The following is a 27,400-nucleotide window of genomic DNA, read 5'->3' as shown; positions in this document are numbered from 1 at the left end:
TATCCCTCAGTGAGATAAGCGGCCAAACTCTCCGTGGAAAAAGAAAGACCAAAAGATTATCAGATTTTCTTATTTTGGAAATCAGAAACATCGAAAAGTTTGTAAAGATCTCCCCAACTATCTTATTCTTCCAGCAGAAGGATCATGGTAATCGGTCCTTATCGATATCTTTAGTAATTGCTTGTGCCCAATCTCCGTATTAATAAAAATTGATGATAATTTTAATGAGAAAGTCGTGATATTTGAATCGATGCATAAGATTTTTTTCTTTTATAAAAAATATAACATATATAAATATATATAATATATATTTTTAAAAGATATATATATATATACAATATAAGCTTTTATTGAAAAAAAGAAAATTGATAAACACATACCTATATATAAGAGATACGTATATATTACTTTTTATAAAAATACATACATATATTGTTGTTAATTTTCTTTTTTCCTGTAAGCGCATATCACTTGGATATATTTTTCGTGTGCAAAATAAATAAATAACTACAAATACATATAAACATACTCGACACGTCCGACTGAAAATACGTCCTCCTAAATTGCATCGGCGCTACGCATCTCGATTCTCGAATTTGGTCCGAATTTAGCGGCACGCGCCCAACGGCCATTTTCCGCCGTGAGTGTGCGGCGCACGCTGCATCCTGGTTATTTTAAGCAATTGTTAAGTGCTCTCACGGCTCTACACCGAAAGCACATTTACACGCTCGTGTCTCATCGGGCCGTGATTCAGCGCGCTCTTATCTCGCCGCTTTTGTTCGCCCCTAATAAATGTAAGCCCACCCGGTCGAGTCCCGGTGTTTTATCCCTCCCCCTCCTAGGCCGTAATTATCCAGATTTCCGTAATATTTACAACACAGGTGCTTAAAATCTCGTGTTAAATTAGAGGCTATCTCGTACACTGTTCTATTTTCTTCTTTTTACGCTATTCGAGAGAGCGCTTTAATTATGCGCCGCGCGTAATTCCATCGACTCTCTTTAATTTCCTATCGCGCTTTCGATGATTAAATAAGTAAGGAGCTCTCACTCCAAACGAGTCTTTATTTCGTCCGAAAGTTTGCATTATTTAACGAACGATGCGCCGTCGCAATCACATCAGATTTTAATTACGGGTTCTCTCCAACAAATCTGGAGTATATTAAATAATTTAATTTTATTGATAGTTGAAAGGATTAAACTTTAATTACTATTACCGTTATAATAATAATAAATTATATTAAATGTGAGTTTATTTTATGCTACTTATCGCAAAGTAATGGAGATAGATTTACAGCAAATATAAAGAAAGCACGAGTATAATTTATGATAGTCACGACGAGATTATCGCGAATAATTGCATTATTTCATATATAGTACACATATATTATTAAGTTTACATACATGTATGTATAAATATGAAAACATATGACTTACATATTTCGAATCGCAAGGTACTCTAAATTCCATGGAATTTCTTCGTCGGCGAGTACCACGTGTTCCAGATCGAACCACAGGGGAGCGAGAACATTTCGCGAATCTGAGTCCGTAAACTTCTTCAAACTTTTTTAACTGAATTTAATATCAAAAGACGATTAAAATAAGAGCAATTCTTACGCACTGCGATTGTTGGAATCCCGCGTCCTGTAAACAATCTGTACCGAACGACGTCCGAAATTTCTCTGTCGCGCGTTGCGGGAAAAACTTCTCCATAAACGCGACGCGACACGTAACGCTTTTTATCAGGGGAGAGACACACGTGTCACGCGAGATTATTGGCCTTTGTGAGCGGGCTGACAAATGGTCCACCGCATATGGCGCGTCGCGCACGACTGAGGACAGATTTCGGTCCAGCAGCATCTCCCTCTCTGCCCTCGCGCCGCTCCACCCGGCCGACTCCCACGCCGTGTTGTCGATGCATCACGCAGAATCCGCGCGTGCTTCCGCTAACAAAGCTCTCGCAATGATATTTTTGCTCCTTGCAAAAATAAAAAAATAAAGCGCCGCAATATTCCAGATTCGGCAAACGTCATAAAGGCGAAATAAATGAGAAATAAAATTCGGAAAAATCTCTAAAAATTATTCGAGAAACAATGCTGAATCATTGTTATACTTCGTCATTGATTTTGAATATATATTATAAAATATTATATTATCATTATTGTTCTTTTCCTTCTAGTGCTTTTGTGAACGTAAACAACTTCAATTATAGAATATTATGCATCGCGCACTCAAAAAAGTGGTATTGCAACTACAGCAAAAATTTTCTGGGTGCGCAAAATTAACTGAGGTACATAAATGATTAGCAAATACTGTGATATCGCATATGTTTCGCATTTAATCAATCTAAGTGACAGAGACAGAATTTATATCTGAACTGTTTGTGAAATTTAGAAAGAATGTTTTTCTGTGGCGCCTATCCATGTTAAGGCCAATCATACTTGTTATAAAGTTTGACTGTGGTACACAGAAAAAATTAGCGACAAGAAACAAATGAATATATAATCCTCACATATAACATATTTGTATAATGCGCCCAATCTATCTAGCTCTTTTAAACAATTTCTCTCAATTTTTCGATGCTGCAGTTATAATTGGCAGTTATATTTCTCACAAAGATCGTTCTAGCTGTAGTATCGAAACTCATATTTATCCAATGCAGTGATTAACATTTGGCAATGGGACCTAAATTTTCTAGAAGATATTATTAGAATATTGCTGCTATAAATTCTATATGTAACAGACAATATTCTAACAGATACAAAAAATAGCGATAAATTTTTGTTGTGACACCTAGAAATCTACCTATATCAGCAAGACATTTTTTTGAGTGCGTGCGAATTGGCTCGCGAATGAAAATTAGATTATAAATTGGTAATTTTTCGATCGATTTCATCTCGAATTTCTCTAGCGACGACATACACGATAAGAAGAATATATGTATATAAGCGGAAGCCAAACTCGAATGAAACTTTCTAAGAGATTGCTCCCGTGGGACTCATGACGAGGGCTAATACACTTTAAGAATATCACAAACTGAAATCGTGAAATGGGCAATCTCGAATGGTGCCATTTAATTCGAGGAAAATCTTTGCATTTTCGCCGAAAAGGTTCACCTTTCCAGCGTGGTAAAAAAAATATCTGTCACGCAGTGCAAAAAGACCTACTCCATATAACTTAATTCTAAATATGCGATTTATTTTTAAGTATCCGATTGCTGTCTTCTTCGGAAATTAAAATAGATAAAAACGATAGGATTAAAGGACTCCGAGGATTTCTACACAGAGAAAATTTTACAGTACAAATTATATAAAAAATACATTCTCTTTTACATTTATTTTAAAACTAAAATATAACGACATTTTAAAATATTTCTTATTATAAAAATTGTAAATTATACATTCTTTTTATTGTTTGTTAACAATTATGCATTTGTTTGTGTATCAGAATGTTTGAACAATTACAATGCTCCTTTGTAAAATATACGTATATATAATATTATTGAATAAAAATATTGTGATTTCTTTTATATGTTAGCATGTTTTATGACTACAAAAAATTACATTGTAAATTTTACTATAATATTTTCTCCGTGAAAGGTCGATTTCAAAGATTAAGAATTAAGTAATTTTACAAAACGCATTGCTATAAATTCTTCTTAAACCCGGCTAATCCGGCAATTTCTCCGTTCGGTTATTTACTTTTTATTTCGGATATAATTACTATCGATTCTCTCTTCTTTTAGGTTCGGTTCGCACCCCATTCAAGTCGGACCTAAAATAAACTCGAATCGAACGAGGCGACGCACACCGCGAGCACACGGCGGTGATTCGATATCGCGGGAGGTGGCATTCTGCTGGAAAAAGAGAGCCCGGAGAGTGTGAAGGGACGACCGTCGAACTTTTTCACGAACTCGAAACTTGGGATTCTCGCTCCCGATTCCGCCCCGATCCCGCTTACACATCCCGCTCACGTACGCAAGGGTGGTTGTTTTGGCGATGAGGGTAGCCGGGATTCGCTCCCGCGTTACGCGCCGCTCTCGGCAAAATACGGGATCCAAATTATTGGGACGAAACCACCGCGATTTCCAAGTGCGACACGTATGAAGTCGATATATCGTCGCGAGCGATATATGCCACGAGCGTTCTTTCTGTCAACTGGAAGGGGGGAAGGCGGGGGTTGTCACACGAAGAGGAAGGGAGAAAAAAAGGAAAACAGGCTCGTTAGGGCGACACTAGAAAACGTCGGTATTGAACGGATGAGAAAACACACGGGTCTTAGTTTTATAGTATTTGTGATTGAGTAATCGAAAGGCGAATAATTTTTAAAAATTATTAACATTAGAAAGAGCAGAGTAACAATTAATTATCCAATCGATTTTTAGATCTGATTATGGTAGTCTAATTTAATTTAATGTTTTAAGGAATTTATTTTAAGAAGTATGTAAGAATTTTTCTCTTCTTCTTCCTTCTCTTCCCCTTTTCCTCTGAAAAAAAAAAAAAAAAAAAAAAAAATCGACTTTAATATTAAAAATTTCATAATAACAAGTCTTTAATATTTTAAGTACACACCTCTTTGCTTTCTCTTTCTAATTATTTGTCGCTACGTCTTCAATTCCTTGCTTGTTCTCTACGAGAATAAAATAACGACGATTCTCTCTCGAGTGCTTGAACGATGATCGTCATCATTGGCGGGATCCTGGTATATCGAGCGGACAACAAAAGTGGCTTGTACATACCCGTCGCTAGGTACAAAGAGCACGCGGGGGAACCGTGTGTGCTGTACCAAATGGCACTTTCATTGCACTTGCCCCATGGACTTTGCATCTTGCCGAGTTTCGTCACCCCCAATTTATAGCTTTTCTTCGTTTTTCTTATTTCTTTTGGAGGGTTGTTTTTTGCGCGAGCGGAGATATATATAACATTTATTATACATATATTATATATCGTATTTTTATAAAATTTTTAAAAAATATAAAGAATGTATGTGAATACTATGTATAAAAATTTCGTGGATCTAACCCAATACTCGAGGGAGGATTATTACAAAAGCTGATTTGAAAGCTGATTTCTATTTTATTTAGTTTTCTCGCCTCAACCACCCTCGATTCCGGCAATTCGCGATAAAGATACTTTATCAGGAAGGGATATATTTACCGATAGAATCATTATTTTTCAAAGCGATTCGCCGCAGCGAGTACGCGCGAGCAACGTGCGTGGGAAAAAGGGGATGGACCATTAAGCCCCGCGCAAGATACATCATTTTTCATACTTTAACGGTAACGTATACGGGTGCGTGGATAAACCAACATGAGATTCGCTCGAGCGCGAACGAGCAGCGATAGACGACAAAGCCGGCTAACAAGTGATAATTACGACGAAATCCCGTGTTTTGCAATTTAGTTGTAATTTTCGTCTGGCTCACAAGGCTCGTTAGAAACTGGACAAGCTACGTAATTGATTTTAATAAACATCTTCGCATTACAGAGGGAATTATAAAAAAGAACATATTATATATCGTAAATCCCATTTTTTTCAAAAAGAGTATCCTAAATTATCGTAATTCTTAAAATGTAAATTTCGTTAAACAGAATTATTCAAATGGAATAAAAGTTGTACCTTTCTTCCTACTTTTCCAGACAACTCCGCATCTCTAAATCTTCTCTTTAAACTTTAAAGCGTAAATCGGCGAATCTCAAAATCTCTCCATATTTCGTAGACAACCCTTGTTCTATTTTTATGTCTAGATTTCCGAATCTATCAATTCATGAATCACCAACTGCAATGAATCGACAATTTTCGAATCTATTATATATAGATCTCGTCCATACCTGACGATCGTCGCTCAGATCATCGCAAAACATTTGTCGTTAACTTATTACCGGATGGAAATAATGCGCGAAGTTGCTGGCAGTGTCGTTATTCCCAGACATCGCGGCTAGACGATGTTAGTTTCGTGTCTCATCCGTGCGGTTGACATTTAATTCAAAATCTTGCGTTACCCTTCCTACCGACTGTGACCCGGGCTTATTCACGCCTTTAGCCACAGCGCTCATAAATCTTGGAAAACTTGCTGGTGGCTACGAGCTAACCACCCACCAATTAGCATCCTGAATTCGAGGGTGCGTGCAAAAGTTTTCGATTTCCCTATTGTCGCAACAGCCACTTTGTTGCAGGATCCTGTCGAGAAACCCCTAATCTTAATGACAGATTCTTCGACGAAATTAAAATTGGATTTCTCTTTTAAAGAGAATCTTGCAGAATTATTTTGTCAAATAGTTTTAAAATTGTGAAATAATATATAATTCTTCTACCCAAATTTATACATTTTCTACCAATTCTAAGTTTCTGCTAAAAAAAAAAAAAAAAAAAAGAATTTGATATTAAACTCTTGAATGATTGATTCGAGCTTGGCTTATTTACATTCTAATATTTCAAATCTAAGTAATACATATTTAAAGCGAAGAAATTGTTTGATAAAGTTGCAATGTTTATAAATTTTGCATAGAATCGATAGTAGCAATACCGTCTCCAAATAATCCAAAAGGTGATAGCAATCGAAGCGCCCAACAACTCGTAACAAATGTCCAAAGGGTGAGTGGCAAATGGTCCGCTACAAAACAGTGAGAGCTCCCCATGGGCTCGTCCTCGACAACGGCCGTCTGCAAAAACATTAATCACAAGTCATTCGGTGTTTGTGTTGTCTATTTCATGCTTGTCTGACACACTTTGTCATCGATAGATTATCGACAAAAAATTTCGGATTTATAGCGATTCAAATTCAAATCGGATGTAGATAAAACCAACGCGGAGCACTAAAATGTTGTTTGAAAATTTGACATAAAACATGTGTTCAAAAATTAGAAAGATAAAATATATATCACACAAACAATGTAAACAATATATATAATCAGAATGTCTATTCAAATCTTGAAAAACTCCCTTGAATCTTGTAAAGGAAAACACGGATACATATCGTTGTACTGATTGGTAACTTGATCAATCGATGAATTGCCGACTGCTTATAACGTAAAAAAAAAAAAAAATAATGGAACAATTTTAAAAAAAATTCTTTAAGTTCCAATAAAATTTTCCATCAAGATTCTCTGACTTTTCAAGGTAAAAAAGTTTCATGAGAATTACAAGCTTCTCAGATTTTTCCAGTGAATAGACACTTTTTGATAACTGATTATACTCTTTGTTTTTTTAACACAAAAAAGATTTTATTAATGGAAAAGGGCGTGTTTATAATATATTATGTATTTTACATATATAATATATATGTACCTATATAAAATATACTAAAGTTTGCAAATTACAAAATATCATAATTTTTAAATAAATTTCAGATAAGGCGAGACACGCACATTTCCTTTCTTTATTTTTGAAAAAATTATTATTATGGATTTTTTCAGTTTACATTTATGGAATGATAAATGCTTTCTCGCAAGCGCTTTTTGGTTCGTATTGTAATATATAAGATGGAGCTAATATATTCCCTAGCAGGAAATGATGATAACTATTTCCAAGATACATAATGATTGTAACCATGTTTATCATGGGGACGTAATACTGATCCTATTTTTTGCAGTCATAATTAAAATAATTAAGTAAATATGACGTAAAATATTTATATTTTATACATATCAAATAGTCTGTGTATATATCCCTAGAAATTCAGTGATTTTCAAATAGGAACTCTATCTGCTCTGTTTATACTTTTTATGCTTAAAGTTTTCCACAAACATACTATAGATATATAAAACGAATAAAAAAAGAGTTATATACTATTTATTCATGTATCTAACTTTAAAGGGAAAAAGAAAATATATAGAAAAAAATACAAAAAATTAAAAAAGATTATTACAATGTGTGTGTATAATTTATATATATTAGATTTGTCCCCACACAATATATATAATTAAAAATATTAAAAATTTATTGATGTTTTCTTACAATTTTTACAATATTCACTGCGAATCACTACTCGCTGCTTTTTTGACACGAGTTCGTAACTCTAGGATTGTCTTTTTTAACCTTTTGACTTTTTGTCGTAAGCTTCTCAGCATTACCTTTTGCCGTGTAATTCTTTTAATTGCCACTTCCCAATAAATTTTAGCTTGCACCGGAGATGTAGAAATCTCTTCCCATCGAACATCATATAAATGTTTCTTATGTTTCTTCTCCGGCTCATTTGAAGAAGAAGAGTCTAACGAAGAAGCTGATATTCTAAAGAAAAGGCCTTCTATGTGACATATTCTCTTAAATACAATGGAAGAGCATCATTGTATTGCTTACCTTTCAGGCACTTGTGTTTTACCATCGCATTCGTGAGCGACAAATTCAGTATTCTCGCATGTATCCTCAGCGATCACCTTCATTCCAATGATACTCGACAATTGATTATTTTTTCTAGCATCTACTTGCAATATTGCAATATTTAACGATTTGTTGTCCATAGTTTCCACCACGTCTCCAGTGTCAGAAAACCGATCATCCTTGCTCTCCTCATTCAAATGAAGAGACGGTATCGCACCTCGCTTTAAAAAACGTTTGCCTCCGACTATGCTGTATCTGAAGTCGTCTTCCTTAAAATGACGTGAACATATTCGCGACGATTCGCAGATTTTCCTCTCCGTTTTGCCGATCGCAAGCAACCATTTCTTCAGTAATTCGTCATTTTTTGGTAACCTTGAGAGAATCGTTTGCGGATCGTTTTGCGCTGAATATCGGGATACAATAGTCAGAAGATCACGGGGATGCTAAAATACTCACCCGTAAAGCGATATGTCTGTCGTGACATGTGTTTGAATTACACGATATTTGCAACAGATGCATACACGTGTCATTGTATATATATATTGAAATAAATCAATTAATATAACCTCTCTTTAAATGTAGACATAAACAATTTTACTTTATAATCTATCTTGCATTTGTAAAAATATCTCCTAGCTTTTTATATTATCTTTTTCAGATCTAAATCTCTCTCGTTCGAATTGTCAAAACTGTAAACAATAATAGTTATTTATATTTAGTGTCAAGAGAGCCAACTCCAAATTGTCTTGGAGAGAGAGTCTCCATTTTGACATCACTGCATCAAGGATGATATGTCATTGGTCGTATGACGAATTTGTCGGAAGTAGCTATTGGCTACCGAGTAGAAAATTTCTAGAGTCTCTATCTAGTAATTCTAAGAATTTTCTATCTAGTAATATAAAAATATCAGTCTAATGCTAAAGTTGGCGACAATCTATATTTGCATTTGCACGAACTAAATGAATATGGATCGTGAACGTGTATTGTGAAAATATTTAATTCGACAAAAAATTATGATGATAGCAAATTAATATTATTACTGATAAACTTATTTAGACAATGTCAATCAATATATTATGCGCTGCATTTCGCAAAATTGCAGTGGGCAGAATAAGTGCGTATATGTGACAACTAAAATCCGCATAATTAAGCAATAACCTAAAATTGCTACACACACACACACATATATATATATATGATTTTTATAAATATGGGCAAAATAATATATATATATAATATTCACAATGTTTTTATTATTATTTTTCAGGTACTATTGCTACTGCAAGATGTTACTCAACAAAACAATCAAATTGTGATGTAAATGTAATATCTCGTTTAACATCCAATAGTCATGGCATACTGGATAATACTAAGCCCGATGATATCAAATTTATACCAGGAACGCTTAATATAGATTTTGGGATACGTACAAATGGAAATTTAATAAAAAATATTATTGAAATGCCTGTTACAAAAATTTCTCCATTGCAAGAGCCTATAAAGCGTTTACCCATTCGATATGATTTACCTATATTGGAAAAGTCTATAGATTTACCTACAAATGGAGAAATCTTTGAGAAACGTGCGGTACGTTTAATTGTGATCAGGCATAAGAAAATAAAGAAACATAAGCGAAGGAAGCTACGTAAGAAGATGCGGTTTATATGGGCAAAATTGAGACATAAGCGAAACGTAAAGAGAGAGAAAGCGTTTCAGGCAGAGCTAATTAATAAAATTATACAAGCACAAGCATTTGATGCTAGGGTGTACGTTAAAGAGAGACTAAATATTTTGAACAAGGAAAAAATACCAAGGACTTTCAGAGGCGAGATTTTACCTGCTGAGATGATAAAAAAATTTATAGATGAGAAAAAAGCAAAAAGAGAAGCAAAACTTAACAAACCTCGTTTAATTCTATAATTTATGTATAAATCAAGTAACAATAAATTTTATGCTAATTAATTTTGTGTCCTTTAAAATTTGTATTACCGATATTACATAAGACAAATCAGAGAATTTGAGGAGGCATAATTAAGAAAAATCATGGAAATAATTAAATCAGCAATAAATTCATTTTTTTTTCTTATAAAAGATAAGTCGTTTGTACAGTCATTCATTATTTAGAGCTTAACAACAATCACATTAAAGCATTTTATAGGTATATATAATAAATGATATTTATATACTTTCATTGATTAATATTAATATCGATTCTAAATTGTACATGATGGTGATCAGATTATACATTTGGTTACTTATGGTTTACAATAAATATATACTTAAAAAAATTTTTCGATCTGATTCCATAAAATAATGGCTCTCGGTGAGATATATACAACATGATCATGAATTAAAAATTGGCTTCTGATTTCTATAATTTTATGTTTGTCATAATAAGTAGCTGTCATTACATGCTATTCTTATATATGTATAACATGTAATAAAGCTACTTATATACATACAGTTTAATACTATAATGTAATTATGTAATAGCACCTTCTTTTTTCTTTGCGCATATTTTTATTAAGGCGTATTGAGTTTGTTTATTTTTTTATTTTTTTATATATATCTTCATAATTGAGAAAAATTTTGAAGATTATAGTTGAATTTATATATTTTTGCTAATTTATTTTAATAATATTTTATTATGTTTCTATAATTGATGTTACAAGAATGTAGTGTTTTTTATTAAGTATACATATATAGTTAATCAGTTTCATGCTTTGTGAACAAATATGTATCCTCTACAAAAATATATATTTTTTCTCTGGTAATTTGTTTAAATAATATTGTAGAATAATAAAATATGTCCATTTGTGTCTTATAATTGTCAATTGTCTAAAAAATATTTAATCTTATTTTTTTAAATATATATTTGTGTCAAAAAGCAAACGTCAGATTTTTTGAGTACTTTGCCCATTTCATATAACATCCTTAATAAAATAGATAAAATTTTTTTAGTTTTCATCTCATTTTCTTCGGCAGAACGGCTTCAATTAAACTTAATCGATACAAGCAAATGCGTTCTTCTCTCTTAACTAAGATAGATTCTTTTAAATAGTCGGACGCTAAAAATTATACGGTTAGAGTGGTCCTTTTTACGGTAATATCTGGCCTTTCTTAATTTCTAAAACTTTTGGTTTGTTACTTATTTTGCCGGTCGTCAAAGTATCACTTCTGCCAGAGAAATAATCCTCGATCTCTTGCAATGTTCTACCTTTAGTTTCCGGAAGACATATGTAGAAGTATATTGTGCCGAGTAAGGATATACAGCCGTAGAGAATGAACGTACCATGACGAGTAAGCGAATTGGCGAGAAACGGATAAGTTTTCACCACCATGAAGACAAATGAGTGCGCGCACATGGTGGTCAACCCGCCAATAATACCGCGTACTTGGACGGGATAAACTTCGCCGATCATCACCCACGGGATAACCAGGAAGCCCATGGTACAAGTGACGGTGTACGAGAATATACAAAAGACTGGGATCCATGTGGCGACGAGTGTAAGATCATTCTCGACACTGTAATTCTTAAACCACATGTATCCACCTAATCCTAGCATGGACAAGCCACAGCCAACAGAAGATATCATCGTAAGGGGTCTTCTGCCGCATCTTCTACACAAAATGCAAGCTACGATCGTGGAGATGAGTCTGACTATTCCCAATATGACCGCGGCCAAATATTTATTCAGGCTCGCTCCTGAGTCCTTGAAAATTTCGACGGCATAGAAAGTTATAACGTTGGTACCCGACCACTGATATATCAAAAAGTATAGAAACAACAGGGTGAACGGCTTCAGCGCGCTTGGTTTTATCAAGGCGCATACAATCTCCCGGAGTCCAGTGAGTCGTTTAATGTTATTCTTATTGGAGAACTCCACCAGCGATTCCATCTCCCGATTCACGTTGTAAGTACTGCCGCGAAACCTCTGCAACGCCTTTTCCGCTTGGTCCGGCTTGCTGCGCGATATGAGATAGGACGGAGTTTCTGGGAAAAAGAACATCAATAGCAACGCGGTTAGTGGCAAAATACCGCTGATTGCTGCGCAAACGTTCCACGTCACTATGCTTCCCAGAGCATATTCTATCAGCACCCCGGTGCTGACCCCGACGCTTGCGATTGCGGTCAACATCCCACGGAGATGTGGCTGCGTAACCTCGCTGGTGTAGACGCGCGCCGGCGCGCCCACCATACCCGATCCCAGACCGACGAAGAAACGACCGGCGTATATCATGCGTATGTCGGTCGCGAACGCGATCAACAGCCATCCGAGCAGAGCCGGGATCTCCGTGATGATGAGCGAACGTTTCCGGCCGAGCATATCCATCATGTAGCCGGATACCAAGCAGCCGATTGGCGTGCCGATGGAGGATATGCTAGCTGTAAAGGAAGAAAAAATAAATAGATATATATTTTCACATACAAATTACAATTTTTCTATAGCGAATAAAAAACATGTTAGATTGATTATCTCGTACGTACCGATCCACGATTCTTCCGTCGATCCTTCCTTGATGGGAATGATGCTGTCCGGCTCCTGGAGTTGTGGCAGGGCGATGGCGGAGAAGCCGAATGCCATGCCCGTGTTGATGGTGCCGAGCTGGGCCACCAGCGCGGCCAGGACTTGCCTGACGGCGCTTCCTCTGGGTGTTCGAACGTCCCCGTTAGGATCATTGTTCACATCCGTCTTCTCATTATCCAGCAGCGTGGGCGGTTGGATCTTCGGTTGCAGCACCGAGTCTACCAACGAGGTCTTTTCCAGATCTTGCGCGTCGCTATTCTTTCTGCAATAAAAGTGACGATTAGCGTTATACATAATTGCAACCGTGCAGTATTTATTTGCGATCGTGCGAACACGTAAAACGTTTTTTCGCGCACGGAAAGTTAATGACGAGCAAGAATTTTGTTTTCGCAGCTTATTTCCTACAATCGCGCACGCTCCGCATTTCTAATGAGACAAAGCAGAATTTCAAAGCGCAAAGATAGCGTTTGTGTTAATTGGTAATATAATATCGAAAACGTTTGATTATTTTAAAATTATGTAAAAGCAAGATTTATTGCCTGTATTAGTAAATATTTTATACAAATAAGATATGCCGAATGATAATAATGCGACAACGCTAGGCAGATAATTGTGTATATATTTAATATACATGCGTATTATTTATGTACAAACCGATAAAAATCGATTACTTAATACGAAATTCTTGCCGTTTCCGTTATGATCGTTTCGTTAAGATCATTCTATCAAGTATAAAGTTTGCAATCAAATTTTTTTCATCAGAAATATATCGCTCGCGAGAATGAGAGATGTAAACACAGATTTGCCGCTATTTATCGTGTGAAGATAACAATTATTTTTGTTCATCGCAGATAACGCGACAAATGTGAAACATATATAACGCAGAAATTTTTCCACATTAAACATCGCCAGATAAAAACCGGATTCGTCTGTCAATAATGACAATTGCAACAAGTCTAAATACTTGAGCGTAAAGTTCGTAGCAGTCGAGCACATCTCGCCGATCACAAATTTGGCTCGGAGAGAGATTTGATGTTGCTAAAATTAGAACCAACCTATATATATATATATATTTATATAAATGTTTGACAGCTTGTCGAAGTATCGCCTTAGGTATAGAAACGATATCGCATAGGTATCTAGAAAAGAAGGGAATATTGAAAATTGCTAATAAGAGAGAGAGAGAGAAAGTGTGAGATGGGGACATGGATTGATTAATAACGAACGCGATACTTTGTTTCAGAAAAAGAAAATTTTTTTTTATCATGGACTAGTCTCCGATATATATCTACGGAATATCATGTATATTAGGTATTTTAAGACACTTTGTATATCAGGAACGTTGCACAGTGGCTTATTGGTAGGATAATATTTACTTTACGAGAATTACGAAACAGAACCTTCACGAGTGAAGGAACGATCGATTAGGTTTTTCGAAGGTTGCGAAGTTATGCGTACGGGATGACATAATCGTCGAGTACCATGACCTTTAGGAATATGGGAAAACCTGTTATATAAAGAAATGATTCGGCATGTACACTTGTATTAACCTACGACAAAACAAAGACGCCTGTTGTTTTTCGTAGAATTCTGCTATAATTATGCGACCGCGACTCTCGAATGGAAGACTAACGATAAGAAAAACAAAAAAAAAAGCTTGTTATAAAAAAGAGCTGCAATCGTTTATATAAATTGACACGAGTATATGAAAATATGAAGGCCTTATGCAAATTTGTGATAATAGAGATATGTCCGCTTCTCTCTCGCGCGCGTTTTTGTTTACCTTTTCATCGAGAACGACGAAACCGCGAGTAACAGTTTTCTTGACGTGTGCAGCTTGTTACACATCGAGGAAGTGATTTACGTATACCGGCAATTTTTATATTTACCGCAATTATAGAAAATATTAAGCGGTCGGTGAACCATTTATCATATTGCACAATCCACCTTCAGACTTTTCCCTCGGTATCTTTACTCACACCTGCATCGACAATTACCACTGTCTTCGTGAAGATTACTGATAGCGCATTAATTTATCATTTGTAAATATATATAAACGAATTAATTAATGATGTTTATATACTTGCACATTTATGTATTAATCATTGTTGTTTATTATTATATATCGAATGCGCGAATTAATTAATCAACTAAATTTACCGATCATAAGACGACATCGATCGAATCACTCTAACGTAAGAGAAAAGCTACGTATTGATCGACGGTCAGAATATGCATGTTAGATTCAACACGTGTTTCGCAATCATGAATCCAATTGAAAGTGAAATTTACATGCGCGCGCGAGTGTTATTTTCATAGATCTGCGACCTCCAATCATTTTATCGTGACATACGTTCACGACATCCATTCACTTTGCTCCGAAATCCTACAATTGTATGCAAATTGATAGCATTATCGGAATTTCCTAAACAACAGCGATAGTTTTTAATGTCTGACTCTTTAACAAAGAGAGAGAAGTGGACATTTTTACAAAAACTCGTGTTTACAGTAAATTCTTTTCTGCATTATAGTTCGTACCAAAAAGCTAAAGACGATAATCTTTCCGGTTAAAATTATTGGCAATGTAACTATTGAGTTTTACGATCTTCCAAGTCCATCTGCCAAATTACGGAAGGAGAGGACGGTTTTCTAAATGCCACGCCAGAGTGACGCTTGTGAACAAAGAGGCATCGCTGCTGTTCTTGACAGACAAAGCGGTTCCAAGAGAGCGTATTCACGACGTATGCTGGCTATTTTTTCTTACACCTTGACTTTGTAACATATCGCAAGGCCGTACAAACGCAATCGGAGGACACTTTAAGGGGCTCGTCCGTTCGCGTACAGAATTAGAACGCACGATTTCGCAAGAAGGATTTTCCATCGGACGCTGGTCCACGCAACCACCTCCTCATCGCGTCAACGGAATTTTCCGCAACAAAATCTTAAACGCATTTATGTACTCGCGGACGCGAAGTGACACCCAGAGATAGCCTTCACCCGTAGATTCGCTACAAAATGAAAACACCGAATATAAAATTCAATTCTCTGGCTGAATCATCGCGAATCATGAGATTTATTACGACAGATTCTTTAAAGTCGATTCTTTTTTTAGCGAATATATCAAGATACATATCGCTAATTTTCAAATAAACTTTTGGAAAAGAAGACACTTTTCGCATACTAAACGTCGGGAAGCCGAATAGATGATAAAACTATATTTTATATTTAATTTCAAGTGGAGTCTAGTTTAACAGAATTTTTATTTGATGCTAAATTATAAAGGTACAGGGTGCGAAAAATAACGCCTTTTTTTTTTTTTTTAAGAAATATTGACTCTAAATTGGCTCTGAAGAATCTGTTATTAAAAAAATATCCAATGATTTTTTAAGATACTCTGCATAGAATATTTCATATAAAAGCTGCGCGCGAGAATTGAATCACGGCTTTGTGGTTCTGAGTAATCGAGGAAACGCGATTACTCTTTATCATGCTACGTACAGATATCGGTCGTTCGTATGAATGCGTAGGTTCGAAAGATTTTTTTAATTCTCTTGCTAAGCGGCATGCACATAAACATCAATCTTTTGATTTAAACATGAAATACAATATTAACAATAGCAGTTCAAAGTTCATATTAAAAAAAAAAAATGCTCGTCGAATTTTATCATGTGAGAGAAATAATATATAATTATTGAGATAAAATAAGAAAGCAATAATTTTTTTCGCAACATCTCTATTTTCACGGAGAAAAAAAATGATTTAAAAATTGACTATTAAATTATTTAAGTCTTTGAAAAGAATAGAGAGAGAAAAAATCAAATCGGGTACGATATAAACAAGATGAGAATGAGGTTCGATCAGCTGATTCTAGTTCCGTTCTCAGATGCCTAATCTACAAATTTTAGCGTAATAAAATCTAATAATTTACAAGATGATGCCAAGCGGATTCGCAGATTCCTGGCAACAATACAACGGAATCATACGCGATCACACATATATATAAACAATACATTTCTCGCAGATATCACGCCTGATCGAACAAACGACGAACGCGTCCCTGATATTAATAGTCTAATTACATCACGCCGCTTCAATGAAGATAAATATGAGAGAGCAGATAGCGACGGCGGTGGCTGTAAATCGTCTCGAAAAGCAATAGTAATATTATAATGCGTTACACGATATTTGCACATTGCATCGAGATGCAGCAACGATCAATCGGGGAGTCACGCTCTCCGATCGTTCAGTAAATATCAACAAGTCTATATAATCGCGCACAAATAATTCGCATTTTTTTGCGAGTGCCAATAATTCACGGTTCGCGCATCGCGATAATGTTCTAAAATCATCCAGATCGTCATCGTCGCTCTGTGTTCGCTAGCTCGAAGTTCAATGCTGGTCCGTAGTACAGTGTGGATTGCGTCATCGTTTAAAGATAATATTGCCGCAAAAAATTCTCGGGCCACTTAATGTTCAGGGAGAGGTAGTGAGATCTTTGATCTCGCCCCAGTAATATTCTCTCTATCCACTTTGATCTTATTTTTCTAGAGATACTAAAAAATACGAACTCTCTCAAAGCTTTCTTTAATCCATGCGATATTAATAACAACGTATGTATTTCTTCGTTCTTACAAGAGACACCGAGTCACGCATCTGCGTGTACCAGCGACATGAAATTTATTATTATCGTCTAAATATCGTATCATTATTAATTTACGGTCACGAAGAAGGAGTGTCGTTCTTGACGAGAACCTGCATTACCGTCGTTTAAATGTGATACGAAATGGAAAGCGTCATTGTCCGTCATCATCGTTCATCGGAACCTACGTTTTTCCGCTTCATTTCCTGTATTATCTCGATTCCGCCGTCAATGAACGAATTTTCTCACAAGGCAGATATAACAAAAACGCACTATGCAACTTTTACGCGACCGCCTTATCTTCCTAAATTTAAAAATATTTCATATCGCTCATCTTCGACGCATTGCGATTGTGTATTAATTTATTGCAATTACGCTATTCGAATAAAAAACAAATTAATGGACGCGTTTTTTAAATAATATACTAATGAAGTTGAAATATTATAAATAAATAGTTGAGTTATCAATTCGAGAAAATTAATGATCCGATTATGTAATATTATTCTAATTTATAATATTACGATTAATTGCGTATTCTGAAGCTATATATAGATAAGTAAATATATATGGATAAAATGATTATCGATTACGTAAATATTTCTGAAATACGTGATACTGAATTCAAATCTTTCATAATTTTGTAATAATGTATAGCTTATGAAGAGGAGTAGACGGGTTCATATCATTAAAAGTCAATTAACGTATTATAATAGCTCGATGACGACAGTACCGTAATTACGGTATCGGTAATACATCACAACGAATAGATCGACCGCACTTGTCTCATACAATATTGGTATAACATTAATAGATAAATTGCATCAGCACACGTCATACAGGCATCAATGTTTTATCAGCTATTCATAATATCCGCTGCACTTGGCGGCTAACAAATTTATCAAATGTCAAAAAGAAAAGAAAATTTTTTCTCTCTGTTCGCTGAGAAAATTGCTAAATATATGTATCTCTCTCGGCGGGGCTTTGTCGCATACATCATAAAACGCGTCCGACGACGTGACAAAAGCAGCGACAAAATGACACAACTTTTTTTATATTCGATCATAGTCCACGGGTGCCAGGTTCCATTTCGAAGAGCATAAAATAAAACCACGATAACATCGAACACGGTTTTCATATTAAATAGATTAAAAATTAGAAAAAATGTTTTCATTTAGAGTCGAGTTAAAACAATATTATCTCGTTAAAAAAAATTCAACTTTTATCAATTACGCTTTGTATCGATCGATGAATCTTCAGCAGTTACAATATAAATCTATCTCGATTCGTTCACGGTTGATATTCGAGCAGCTTTAAAACTTATGCTTGTAAAATTTAAACGCGGCCTCCGATAGGTCCTTCAGAGATTCGTTAATCACGCATTTTACTGGTCTCGACGAGAAGACGGGAGATACGATTTCGGAGCAAGGTGAGAATTATAAAATGCTATGGCGCGTGATATTCCGATCGTTGTAAACAGAGCTCTGGATATACATAGAATCACTTGTTGATCAGGCGTATATATTCGCTACGTTGACAACTCTCGATTTTATTCCGGTTCTCACCTCTGTTCAAAGTCACGTTTGACCAATTACTCGGTTGCGATTCTATTCAAATACAGTATTGAATGAAACAAAGATATGTATGCAATATTTTTCTACTAGGAAAAAAAAATTGTTTATTGCTCTTGAAATTAAAGTAGAAATTTCATATAAAAATTTATGAATTTTTAATATAGCGGAAAACGTAATAATGATGTAACGATTGAATTTATGTGAATGCTTATCACATATTTAAACGATATCGCAAAAATGTACTGTTCCAATTTCTACTATGAATATTCGCTCGATCTACGTGTTTACAAATGCCATGTGCTGCCGTGAAACGTGCGATTACACAGGAGAGAGAAATAGAGAGAGAAAAAGAGAGAGCGAGCGAGCGAAATAAACAGTCCCGTTTTTTTTTAGCTCTACCACGCTATATCTTTTCTATATTTAAAATGGAATATTACAAGAGGCACAGAGGAGACAACGAGAATTCAGAAAAATAGAAGATTCGAAAAGAATAGCTGAAAAAAATGACAGAAAAGTGATGTGTTTACGTCTACTCACTCTGCCATGTCGAATGTCGTCATGGGGGAATCGGTCTCCTCTTCAATAAATTACACGATATACCGGCGTATCGTGTATGTAACGTATAAGTATATATCACAATTCGCTGATCACAATGTTGTATCACTGTAAGATTGCCGGCTCATCGCCGAGCTTCTCTCCTCGCCCCTTCCTTCGCACCCTCACGGATTCTGCTTTCCAGACACGAGGGCTCGTATAAAAGCGGCCACAATTTTCTCTATTCGAGGATTCTCTAAAATCCCCGAATACTTTACTCTCAGAGACTGGCCAGAAGGCGTCCAATCGTACGTCCAATCTCGTAAAAGCCTACGAAGGTCTTTCTCCACGGGCGATACATCTGCGCGGATCCTCTCGTTTTTTGCTCTCGTATTCGTCGATATACCCTCGATAGAGAATCTCTCTTCTTTTCCCTTATCGTGTTCACGATGAATATTGTCACGTGTACTAAGGCCAAGGTCGAACGGTCGATATCAAGATACGTTATTTACATCACGCCTCGCTCGAAGCGACTGACGGCTACAAGTTACGCGAAAGCTTTATATGCGGTGCGAATTCGCCTCGTGGGGGAGAAAAGAAGGGAGAGAAAAAGCTTTGACAGCAAAGCGCATGCGGACGGATAAGAAGAACGCACGAATTTCGTTCAACGGAAGAAGGTTAAGATCATGACATGTAAAAAAAAAAACGGAAGCGCCAAACAATCGATCAAACACGGGAATTCGCGAGGAACCGATACGATTGGTCGTTTCGCTTTTCGCTGAACTTTCCTTTTTGTTATTCATTATCGCGAAAAATTTATCTTTTACTTCCCATTATTATTAATGATACCGATATCTCTGCGGAATAAATAATACGATAATAGCAATATGAATTATGCAAAACAAAAGAAAATTAGAGATATATTAAGGAAAGTTTATATAAAGTTTTCAACTTTAAAAGTAAAATATATAAATTTAAATGTCATAAATATATCACGGATTTTCTTCTTTTAAAGATGATTTTCTAATCGAAGAAATGCTCTCGATAAAGCACATAATAATGTGGCGATAACAGTGATAAAATAACGAAAGATAATCTATCAAACTATCGCAACAATGTTACCAATCGACGCGCCGTCATAAAGGTCGACGCATTTTTTTTTTTTTTTCTTCAAATGTTTAGACATTTATATGATTAATGGAATGAGGTGTAATCTCTATCTCGAGTATCGATAAAAAGCTTCGGCCACAAACGATCGGTCATCTCTTTATCTGAGAAAAATAGTGCCGTGGCGGTGGCCGGGCGTGAAATCGTCACGATTGTTGTTCGTGAAACATTACTTCGTATTTATGTAAAATGCGAGATAAAACCAGCCTTTTGAAAAGAACTTCGCAGATCACATCGCAAAGTAGTCTCTTCTCCGTTGCCGAGCAGAGGTAACAAAAAAAGAAAAAAAAAGAAAATATTTTCCGCGCGCATGGAATCGCGTATATTATTTACGAAATCACAATATTTACCATATCTATCATGCATCTATCATGTATGTGTTATCAGTGAAGAATTTTACGGAATATTCATAAGGCAAACGAAAAAATACGTTAAGAAAAAAAAAGGATTAAAGATAGATATTGGACTGTGTTCTGCCAATGAAAACGCGCAAATGAAAATTTATATTTTACGACCAGTCTCTCTATATAAAAATGTAAATCTGAACGTGATAAAAAGCAATGACGATGTAAGCACTTATAAATATACGCGATAAGGTCGAATGAAAGATAATAATAACGGTCGAAATGATTTAACATTTATGTAACACTCAGTCTTTTTCTATTTTTACGGTATCATGTGTGATAGAAAGCGAGATGGTTTCATTATTTCAGAGCTTAGTTGAAAAATATACATATAAATCAAACAAATAAAAGAAGAGAGAGATCAGCTGTGCATGGAAGGTTTTTTAACCATTTGGATTAAATATAGATGGGCTATATAATTAAATTGAATCTTTTATGTATATATTTTTTCGAAAGATAGCATTATTTTTAATATATATGCGCTATTATACCATCGAAGAATCGAGTATAAATATTAAATAAACATTTAAAAGTGGGCTGGTTCGGTTTCTAGTTGCGTTTGCCTGATTATGCCGGCACTATCAGTCAATATTGATGCATCCGACGGTCACATTATAAATTCGAGCATGACGAATCGCACGTTCACGGTAAATGTAATCTGTGGACACAGGCGAGATAACCTCGGCCTGGGAGTACTTGGTCACGCGGATTAACACAAACATCGTAATCGTCGCATGTCTATATGTATATGACACGATTAGACGAACGTCATATGCGAGATTCTTTTAATAAAATTACAAACATGCAGAAATGTGACGTATTTTTATATATATATTAAGTAGCACTTCATGACTTAATGTGTTTTTGTTAGAAAACGAGACACATGATTTGTATGTCTAATTTTTAATCGGGTTGCAAGCACGTAAATCATCCCCTCGAGCAAACGGGATTGAAATCTTACGAACGATTATTCGATTTCTCCTAAAGGCGAAAAAAAACATGAAAAATTCGCTATTTATTCCTGTGACGAGCAATTTCACTTTTGACATTTCCGTTTCTAACGGAATAACGTAATTGGAAAAAAACTGTTGTAATATGCATATATAAAAATGCACATAAAATTAAAGTCTCAGATAAGAAATGTTTGAAAGAACGAAGACCGTAAGGAAAGTTAATGATTTGCGGAGTTGCCGATCGCGAGATTCTGCAGAACGATCCCGTATATCGAAAGCCATCGTTATCTTATCCGAATCGTAAAGCGTGTCAGGGCATCACGCGCCAGTTCCATTTCAAATCAACAACGATATCAGAATGACGAAATAACGATAACAAAAAGAACGGGTAAGAAGCAGCGACATTAGAGTACTCACTCAGACGGTGGCGGCGACGATACGTCTGGCTCGTTGATGCTAAACGTCTCGTAATTCCTATTCCTGAACATGCTGGCGAATGACTGAACACGTATGTGGCCAGTTGTGGTCGATTAAATTTATAATGTTCCCAATGGTTTATCGGGCAAACCGTGGTCACGAGCTTGCCACTATCAATCCAAGCAGTCATGTGCTTCTTCATCTTGTTTTCTTTAATTCCACTTATTTTCATGCCAATATTCACGTTCGTTGCACTCTGTTAAGGCAAAAAACAGACCGCATGTCGCGTTCGCGCGAAGAAGAAGCGAATTGGTATCGTTTACTTACTAAAAATTGGAAAGATTTCTAGCAAAAGTGCGTTATCTCTAACGATAAATGCAAATACATGAATATATTTATTGTGACTATTTTTTTAAAACTTTCGCAAAATTTAAAAACAGTTTTGTTAAAATAAATCTATTCGCTCCAACAGATGCAACAGAATATTTAAAAAAAAAGTGTTCGAAATATATGTGAAAATAAAATCGGGACAGTTTGAGATATTTCTAAATGCAAATCTACCGCGGAAATATACGGTTATGTTTGTATGCATGTGATTATAAAATATTGTATAACAAATAAACATATTATAATTAGAAAGAGAGAGAGAGAGAGAAATGTAAATATAAATGATTTATTGTTATTTACATGAGCGTCCGTGGACATTTTGTAACGTCCGCACTCTTATCGCCGGTATAAGTGATTACAGACTCCATGTGACTGTCGGCGATAGATTAAGATATATTACGCAAGTCGTACTTCGTATGCGGTTCATTTGGCAAACGCGTTTAAGGTGCCATTTAGTCTCTGTAAAATTTTCGATCTAATCTTCGAAAAAATCTCGTCTTCATAAAAACAAATTCAAATTCAGTTCTCTATATGATTTTTTCAAGATATTGTCTTCTATAATTATTAACGCACATATACACAATTAAATTTTTCAGGCATACTGTTCTCAGGTATAGGGATTGCAATTTATTCTCAAACAATTTAAGATAATCCTGTGCTGAAAAGATAAGTACAATTAAATAATTGTTAATAATTGAAGAAAAATTATAGATTGAAGCTATTTTCGGAACAGTAATATTAATATTTAAATGTATATCATAAACTTCAATTCTGCTAATTTAATTGCAAATATGCCATACTTTGTGTTGCTTTTCGATAAATATGGCTTATATAAAGTTTAATTATAATTTTATCATTAAAGGTAAAACTAGACATCTGGGAACAAAATGCAAATCCGCGGATGTAAAAGTATATTTCGTGCATGAAAAAATAATTCTGAAACTGTCACGGATTTAGCCGAGCAATTTAATTACTTCGAGAAAAATCGATTCTTCGAAGAGCAAGAAGATAAGAGGGGGAACCCCTTTATAGCAATGTCGATTGGCATCGTGAGAAAGACGGTAATTAATCAATTGAGGAGCTTGTTACGATTGTCGCGTGCTGCAATGAGTTAAATTAGTATCTGTATATATATCTTATACCTCTCGAAAAAATGTTATTATATGTTACCGCGTTATGGAAATATATAATATATTTACTCTATATATAAAAACATATTTTTTTATCAAAGAAAAATATCTAAAAATATTTTGTTTATTTAAAAAATCACATAAGAATAAAACGTGTGTATTTATTGCTATTTCTATATAAAAAATAATTATATTTCTTATCTAGATAATTTGTTCAAGTACGTTTTATAGTGCATTATTACCCAGACAGCACAAAACGTCCTCAGGATCATCCTGAATATGTCCAGGATGGTTCAGGATATTTGTAGGATGTTTTAAGATATTATTATAAATATATTTTATGAAAATTTAATATGCATACATGATTACTTTCGGTTATGTAGGCTATTTAATATAATTTAGAAATTTTAAGTATTGTAATAAGTATTAATGTCCTATAAATGTCCCCTGGATAACCCCTGGATGTCTGTAGGATATCTGCCCTGTCTATTATATTGAATGTCCTTTGGATTTCCAGAGGACATATACATGTGCAATTAATTGTTAACATTAATTTCGTTTAATATTAATAATTGAATTTGATGCGCACATTTTCATATATTCAAAATTATTATTTATTTAATATTTCATGAGAAATGTTACTATGCGCAACATTCCAAAAACTTTACAAAAAATAGTATTCAACCGCTAGTTCGTTTGTTTACCGCTATGCGACGCGCGAACTCGTATTTGAGATTTGGTCATGAGAATTATATAAAGCTTGCAAAGAGCAACTAACAGGAAATTAAAAATATAATTATTTTTTATCAGTTCAATTTTTCTGATGCAATCCCAACATAGGGAATTCAGATATTGGATTGTTTTGAAAATATTACACGACTCAAACCCGGAAGTCAAACCTAAAATATTCATGTACAGCACGAAAACGTCAAATTTTAAAGAACGTGAACTATTTTTAGTATTAGATTTTTAGTATTGGTAGTAAATAACAGAACGCAATCTTAATTTATATTTAAATTTTAGAATTTGTTCCTTTTAACGTATGAAAAATATCCCTAACATATCCTATAGAAATCCTTAAGATGTTCCACAGGATCTCCCTGGATTCTCCAGAGGCTAGTGTACGGCTATCATTTACTCTTCCTCAGGACATCCAGAGGAGATCCGAGGATTAAAATAGGATATCCTCAGGATATCCTACATGTATGTCCTGGATGCCCTTTGGACGTCCTAAGGACATCCTTGTGCTGTCTGGGTAGGTAAGGTACAAAGAATGAACAGTGCGATCGGAAAAGTAAAAGTCTTGTCGGTCGACTCGTTAATTATGTATGAATGAGAATACCCGTCCGACAAGTTTTCCGCTGACAATAAGTGGAAAAGTTCCGATGATTGCTTCGCTGATCGCGCGCGATTCCTGATCACGATCCGTTCGTTCTAAAACGATATTTCATAGAACGTGATCATTTGGCATGCGAAGAAAAAATATTGCAATGGTACACTGATTCACGTGTTCAATCGAACAAAGTGCATTCGCGGCTGGCACAACATGGACTTCGCCTTTTCTAATATTAGGACGAACTTGACAAAGAAAGTCTATTCGGTGTTGACAATGTACAATTCGTTCTTCGTTACGCCGTAATTTAACATAATATTTTAAGTTACCCTTTCATGCGATCCTACGATAAATAATCATAATAATCAATAATATCTAATAATTTTACGATTCTATTTATCTTACGAGATTCGTAATTTTTTGATTTTATTATTTTACGCAAAATATTTACGATTATTTTTCTATTAACTTTCTAACGGAGATTCAAAATTAAAGCTTTGAATTTAAATCGGAAATAAAGATGCAAGAAAAATATTTTCATTATTAGATCCATAATATCTAGCCACAAAATACCGACGATGCGACAATTAGTGAATGAACAAAACAAGTTGAAAGAGCGTCATAAGTATATCGTTTTTTTTTCTCTTTTCCGCATCTATTTTTAGATAGAGACTTTTATCTCCCGGTTGTTGAGAAGAATCGAGGCGACCAGCCACGCGGGTCAACGGCTCTTCGCTATTTATTCGCTTTGCAGAAACAGCCGGCGACGGAATCACGTATCGCATGCGTGACCATATGCACGCAAGAGCAACCGAATCGATCACAAAGAGCAGCAAATCAATCGTGATCTAATCGCGTGTTATTATTATCATCTCTAGCCAAACGGAATAATCAAGTGACGCCAGGCTGACTCGTGCTAACTCCGAATCAGGAGTGGCCGCGTGAGCTTTGTCTTTCCGTCTTCGAATGAATCATGCATAAACATGGTAGAAAAATATCAAGGAAAACGGTTGATCGACTCCGCTATGAGAAAGCGCATTTTAATATAAACAATTGTTCTTGTTAAATACTGTTCATTAATTAAATATAATTAAATGCTGTTATTAATAATTAAAAGTTAAACGAACAAATAGCTTCAATTATCGTTTATCCATACGCGATTGCTTTTGTACATATTATTTTCAATATTTGACTAAAAGCAAAATTTTAAAATTTGTATTATATTATATACGAGTATTTTATATCGTTAGAAATTTTTATGTAAATTAATCAACGATTAAATCAATCGGAGTTTGGTCGAAGTGACCCTTACACTTGATGAACATATTTTGATAGAGAGATCTAGATAATAAATTGAATATTTACTCGTGATTTTCACATCACACAGAACGAGATATCGATAATTACTGTCGGATTTACACCGATTACCGGTGGATAGAGTCACGAGAATCGATAAGAGTAATAAAAGTCCGCTCGTGACCACTCGGGGTTACATCACGTGCTCTGTGATAAGAATTGATAAGATACATCGAAACAAATAGGATTTAATGAACAAAAACCTCATTCATTCCGTCAAAATAAGCAATTCTTGGACTTTGTTAGTTTCTAGACAAATATTTGCCGGGCACAAACTATAAACGTTGACTTTAAAGTTTTCGAATTTAATCGCTTTGTAGATAGAATCGCATGACACTTATCTGCTTAACCGATTTCCTCACGTATCAAGGAAACGTGATATTCTTAATCACGACGAAAAAAATTTTGACAGCGGTTAAATGGTTCCGGAGAATTATGTAATTTGATCAGAACGGATATCAGCTGATTATTTCGAAGTTTGATCATTGTATGTCTTACAATTAGTATTGAAACGCGTCTGAAGAAAAGACATACGTATTTAATTTACATGGTAAATACAATTTGTGTGTAAATTTGTACAATTTTTTTAAATATTAAATGGAGTTTAGAATTTTAAATCGTTGTATTCTGCGGATAAATACACGTAGTTTTATCCGTCCTATTGA

At 35.0% G+C, this 27,400-nt stretch overlaps 4 protein-coding genes across 8 annotated transcripts in view; 1 reads left to right on the top strand and 3 right to left on the bottom strand.

Annotated features, from left to right (window-relative positions):
- LOC115240340 overlaps positions 1-5,680 on the bottom strand; it is a 13,387-nt gene extending 7,707 nt beyond the window's left edge. The window contains exon 1 of the mRNA XM_029815425.1: positions 5,616-5,680. The gene's annotated coding sequence lies outside the window, so the exon portion shown is untranslated. The remainder of the gene's footprint in view (positions 1-5,615) is intronic.
- LOC115240343 lies at positions 5,677-9,057 on the bottom strand. Of its 3 annotated transcripts, XR_003884766.1 has the most exons (6): positions 8,772-9,053; positions 8,295-8,687; positions 8,069-8,225; positions 6,523-6,658; positions 5,879-6,176; positions 5,677-5,775 (listed from the first exon to the last, which is right to left on the bottom strand). XR_003884766.1 is itself a non-coding variant. In XM_029815430.1 (5 exons), exons 1-5 carry the CDS (start codon positions 8,832-8,834, stop codon positions 6,049-6,051), a joined length of 774 nt encoding a protein of 257 aa, XP_029671290.1. In that variant the 5' UTR covers positions 8,835-9,057; the 3' UTR covers positions 5,877-6,048. The 3 variants fall into 3 exon arrangements, 2 of the variants coding, with proteins under 2 accessions (XP_029671290.1, XP_029671289.1); XM_029815430.1 differs by lacking the exon at positions 5,677-5,775 and having other exon boundaries at positions 5,877-6,176; positions 8,295-8,584; positions 8,772-9,057; XM_029815429.1 differs by lacking the exon at positions 5,677-5,775 and having other exon boundaries at positions 5,877-6,176.
- Positions 9,058-9,238: 181 nt separating this feature from the next.
- Positions 9,239-10,603, top strand: LOC115240344. Its single transcript, XM_029815431.1, has 2 exons — positions 9,239-9,429; positions 9,583-10,603. The coding sequence occupies exons 1-2, from the start codon at positions 9,375-9,377 to the stop codon at positions 10,233-10,235; spliced, it is 708 nt and encodes a 235-aa protein (XP_029671291.1). The 5' UTR covers positions 9,239-9,374; the 3' UTR covers positions 10,236-10,603.
- The window catches only part of LOC115240341 (facilitated trehalose transporter Tret1-like), a 21,934-nt gene continuing 4,922 nt past the window's right edge, over positions 10,389-27,400 (bottom strand). The window contains exons 3-5 of one of the 3 annotated variants that reach the window (XM_029815426.1): positions 22,530-22,785; positions 12,805-13,106; positions 10,389-12,702 (exon numbers count right to left, since the gene is read on the bottom strand). In XM_029815426.1, coding sequence (XP_029671286.1) covers positions 11,414-12,702; positions 12,805-13,106; positions 22,530-22,600 — 1,662 coding nt within the window. In that variant the 5' untranslated portion in view covers positions 22,601-22,785 and the 3' untranslated portion in view covers positions 10,389-11,413. Of the gene's footprint in view, positions 12,703-12,804; positions 13,107-19,591; positions 20,153-22,529; positions 22,786-27,400 lie in introns of those variants that run through there. The other 2 variants (XM_029815427.1, XM_029815428.1) reach the window with 2 other exon arrangements.

Source organism: Formica exsecta, unplaced genomic scaffold, assembly GCF_003651465.1.
Source record: "Formica exsecta isolate Colony F162 unplaced genomic scaffold, ASM365146v1 scaffold425, whole genome shotgun sequence".
NCBI classification, from domain to species: domain Eukaryota; kingdom Metazoa; phylum Arthropoda; class Insecta; order Hymenoptera; family Formicidae; genus Formica; species Formica exsecta.
The sequence above is the reverse complement of the archived record's forward strand: the minus strand, read 5'-3'. Positions and strand labels throughout refer to the sequence as shown.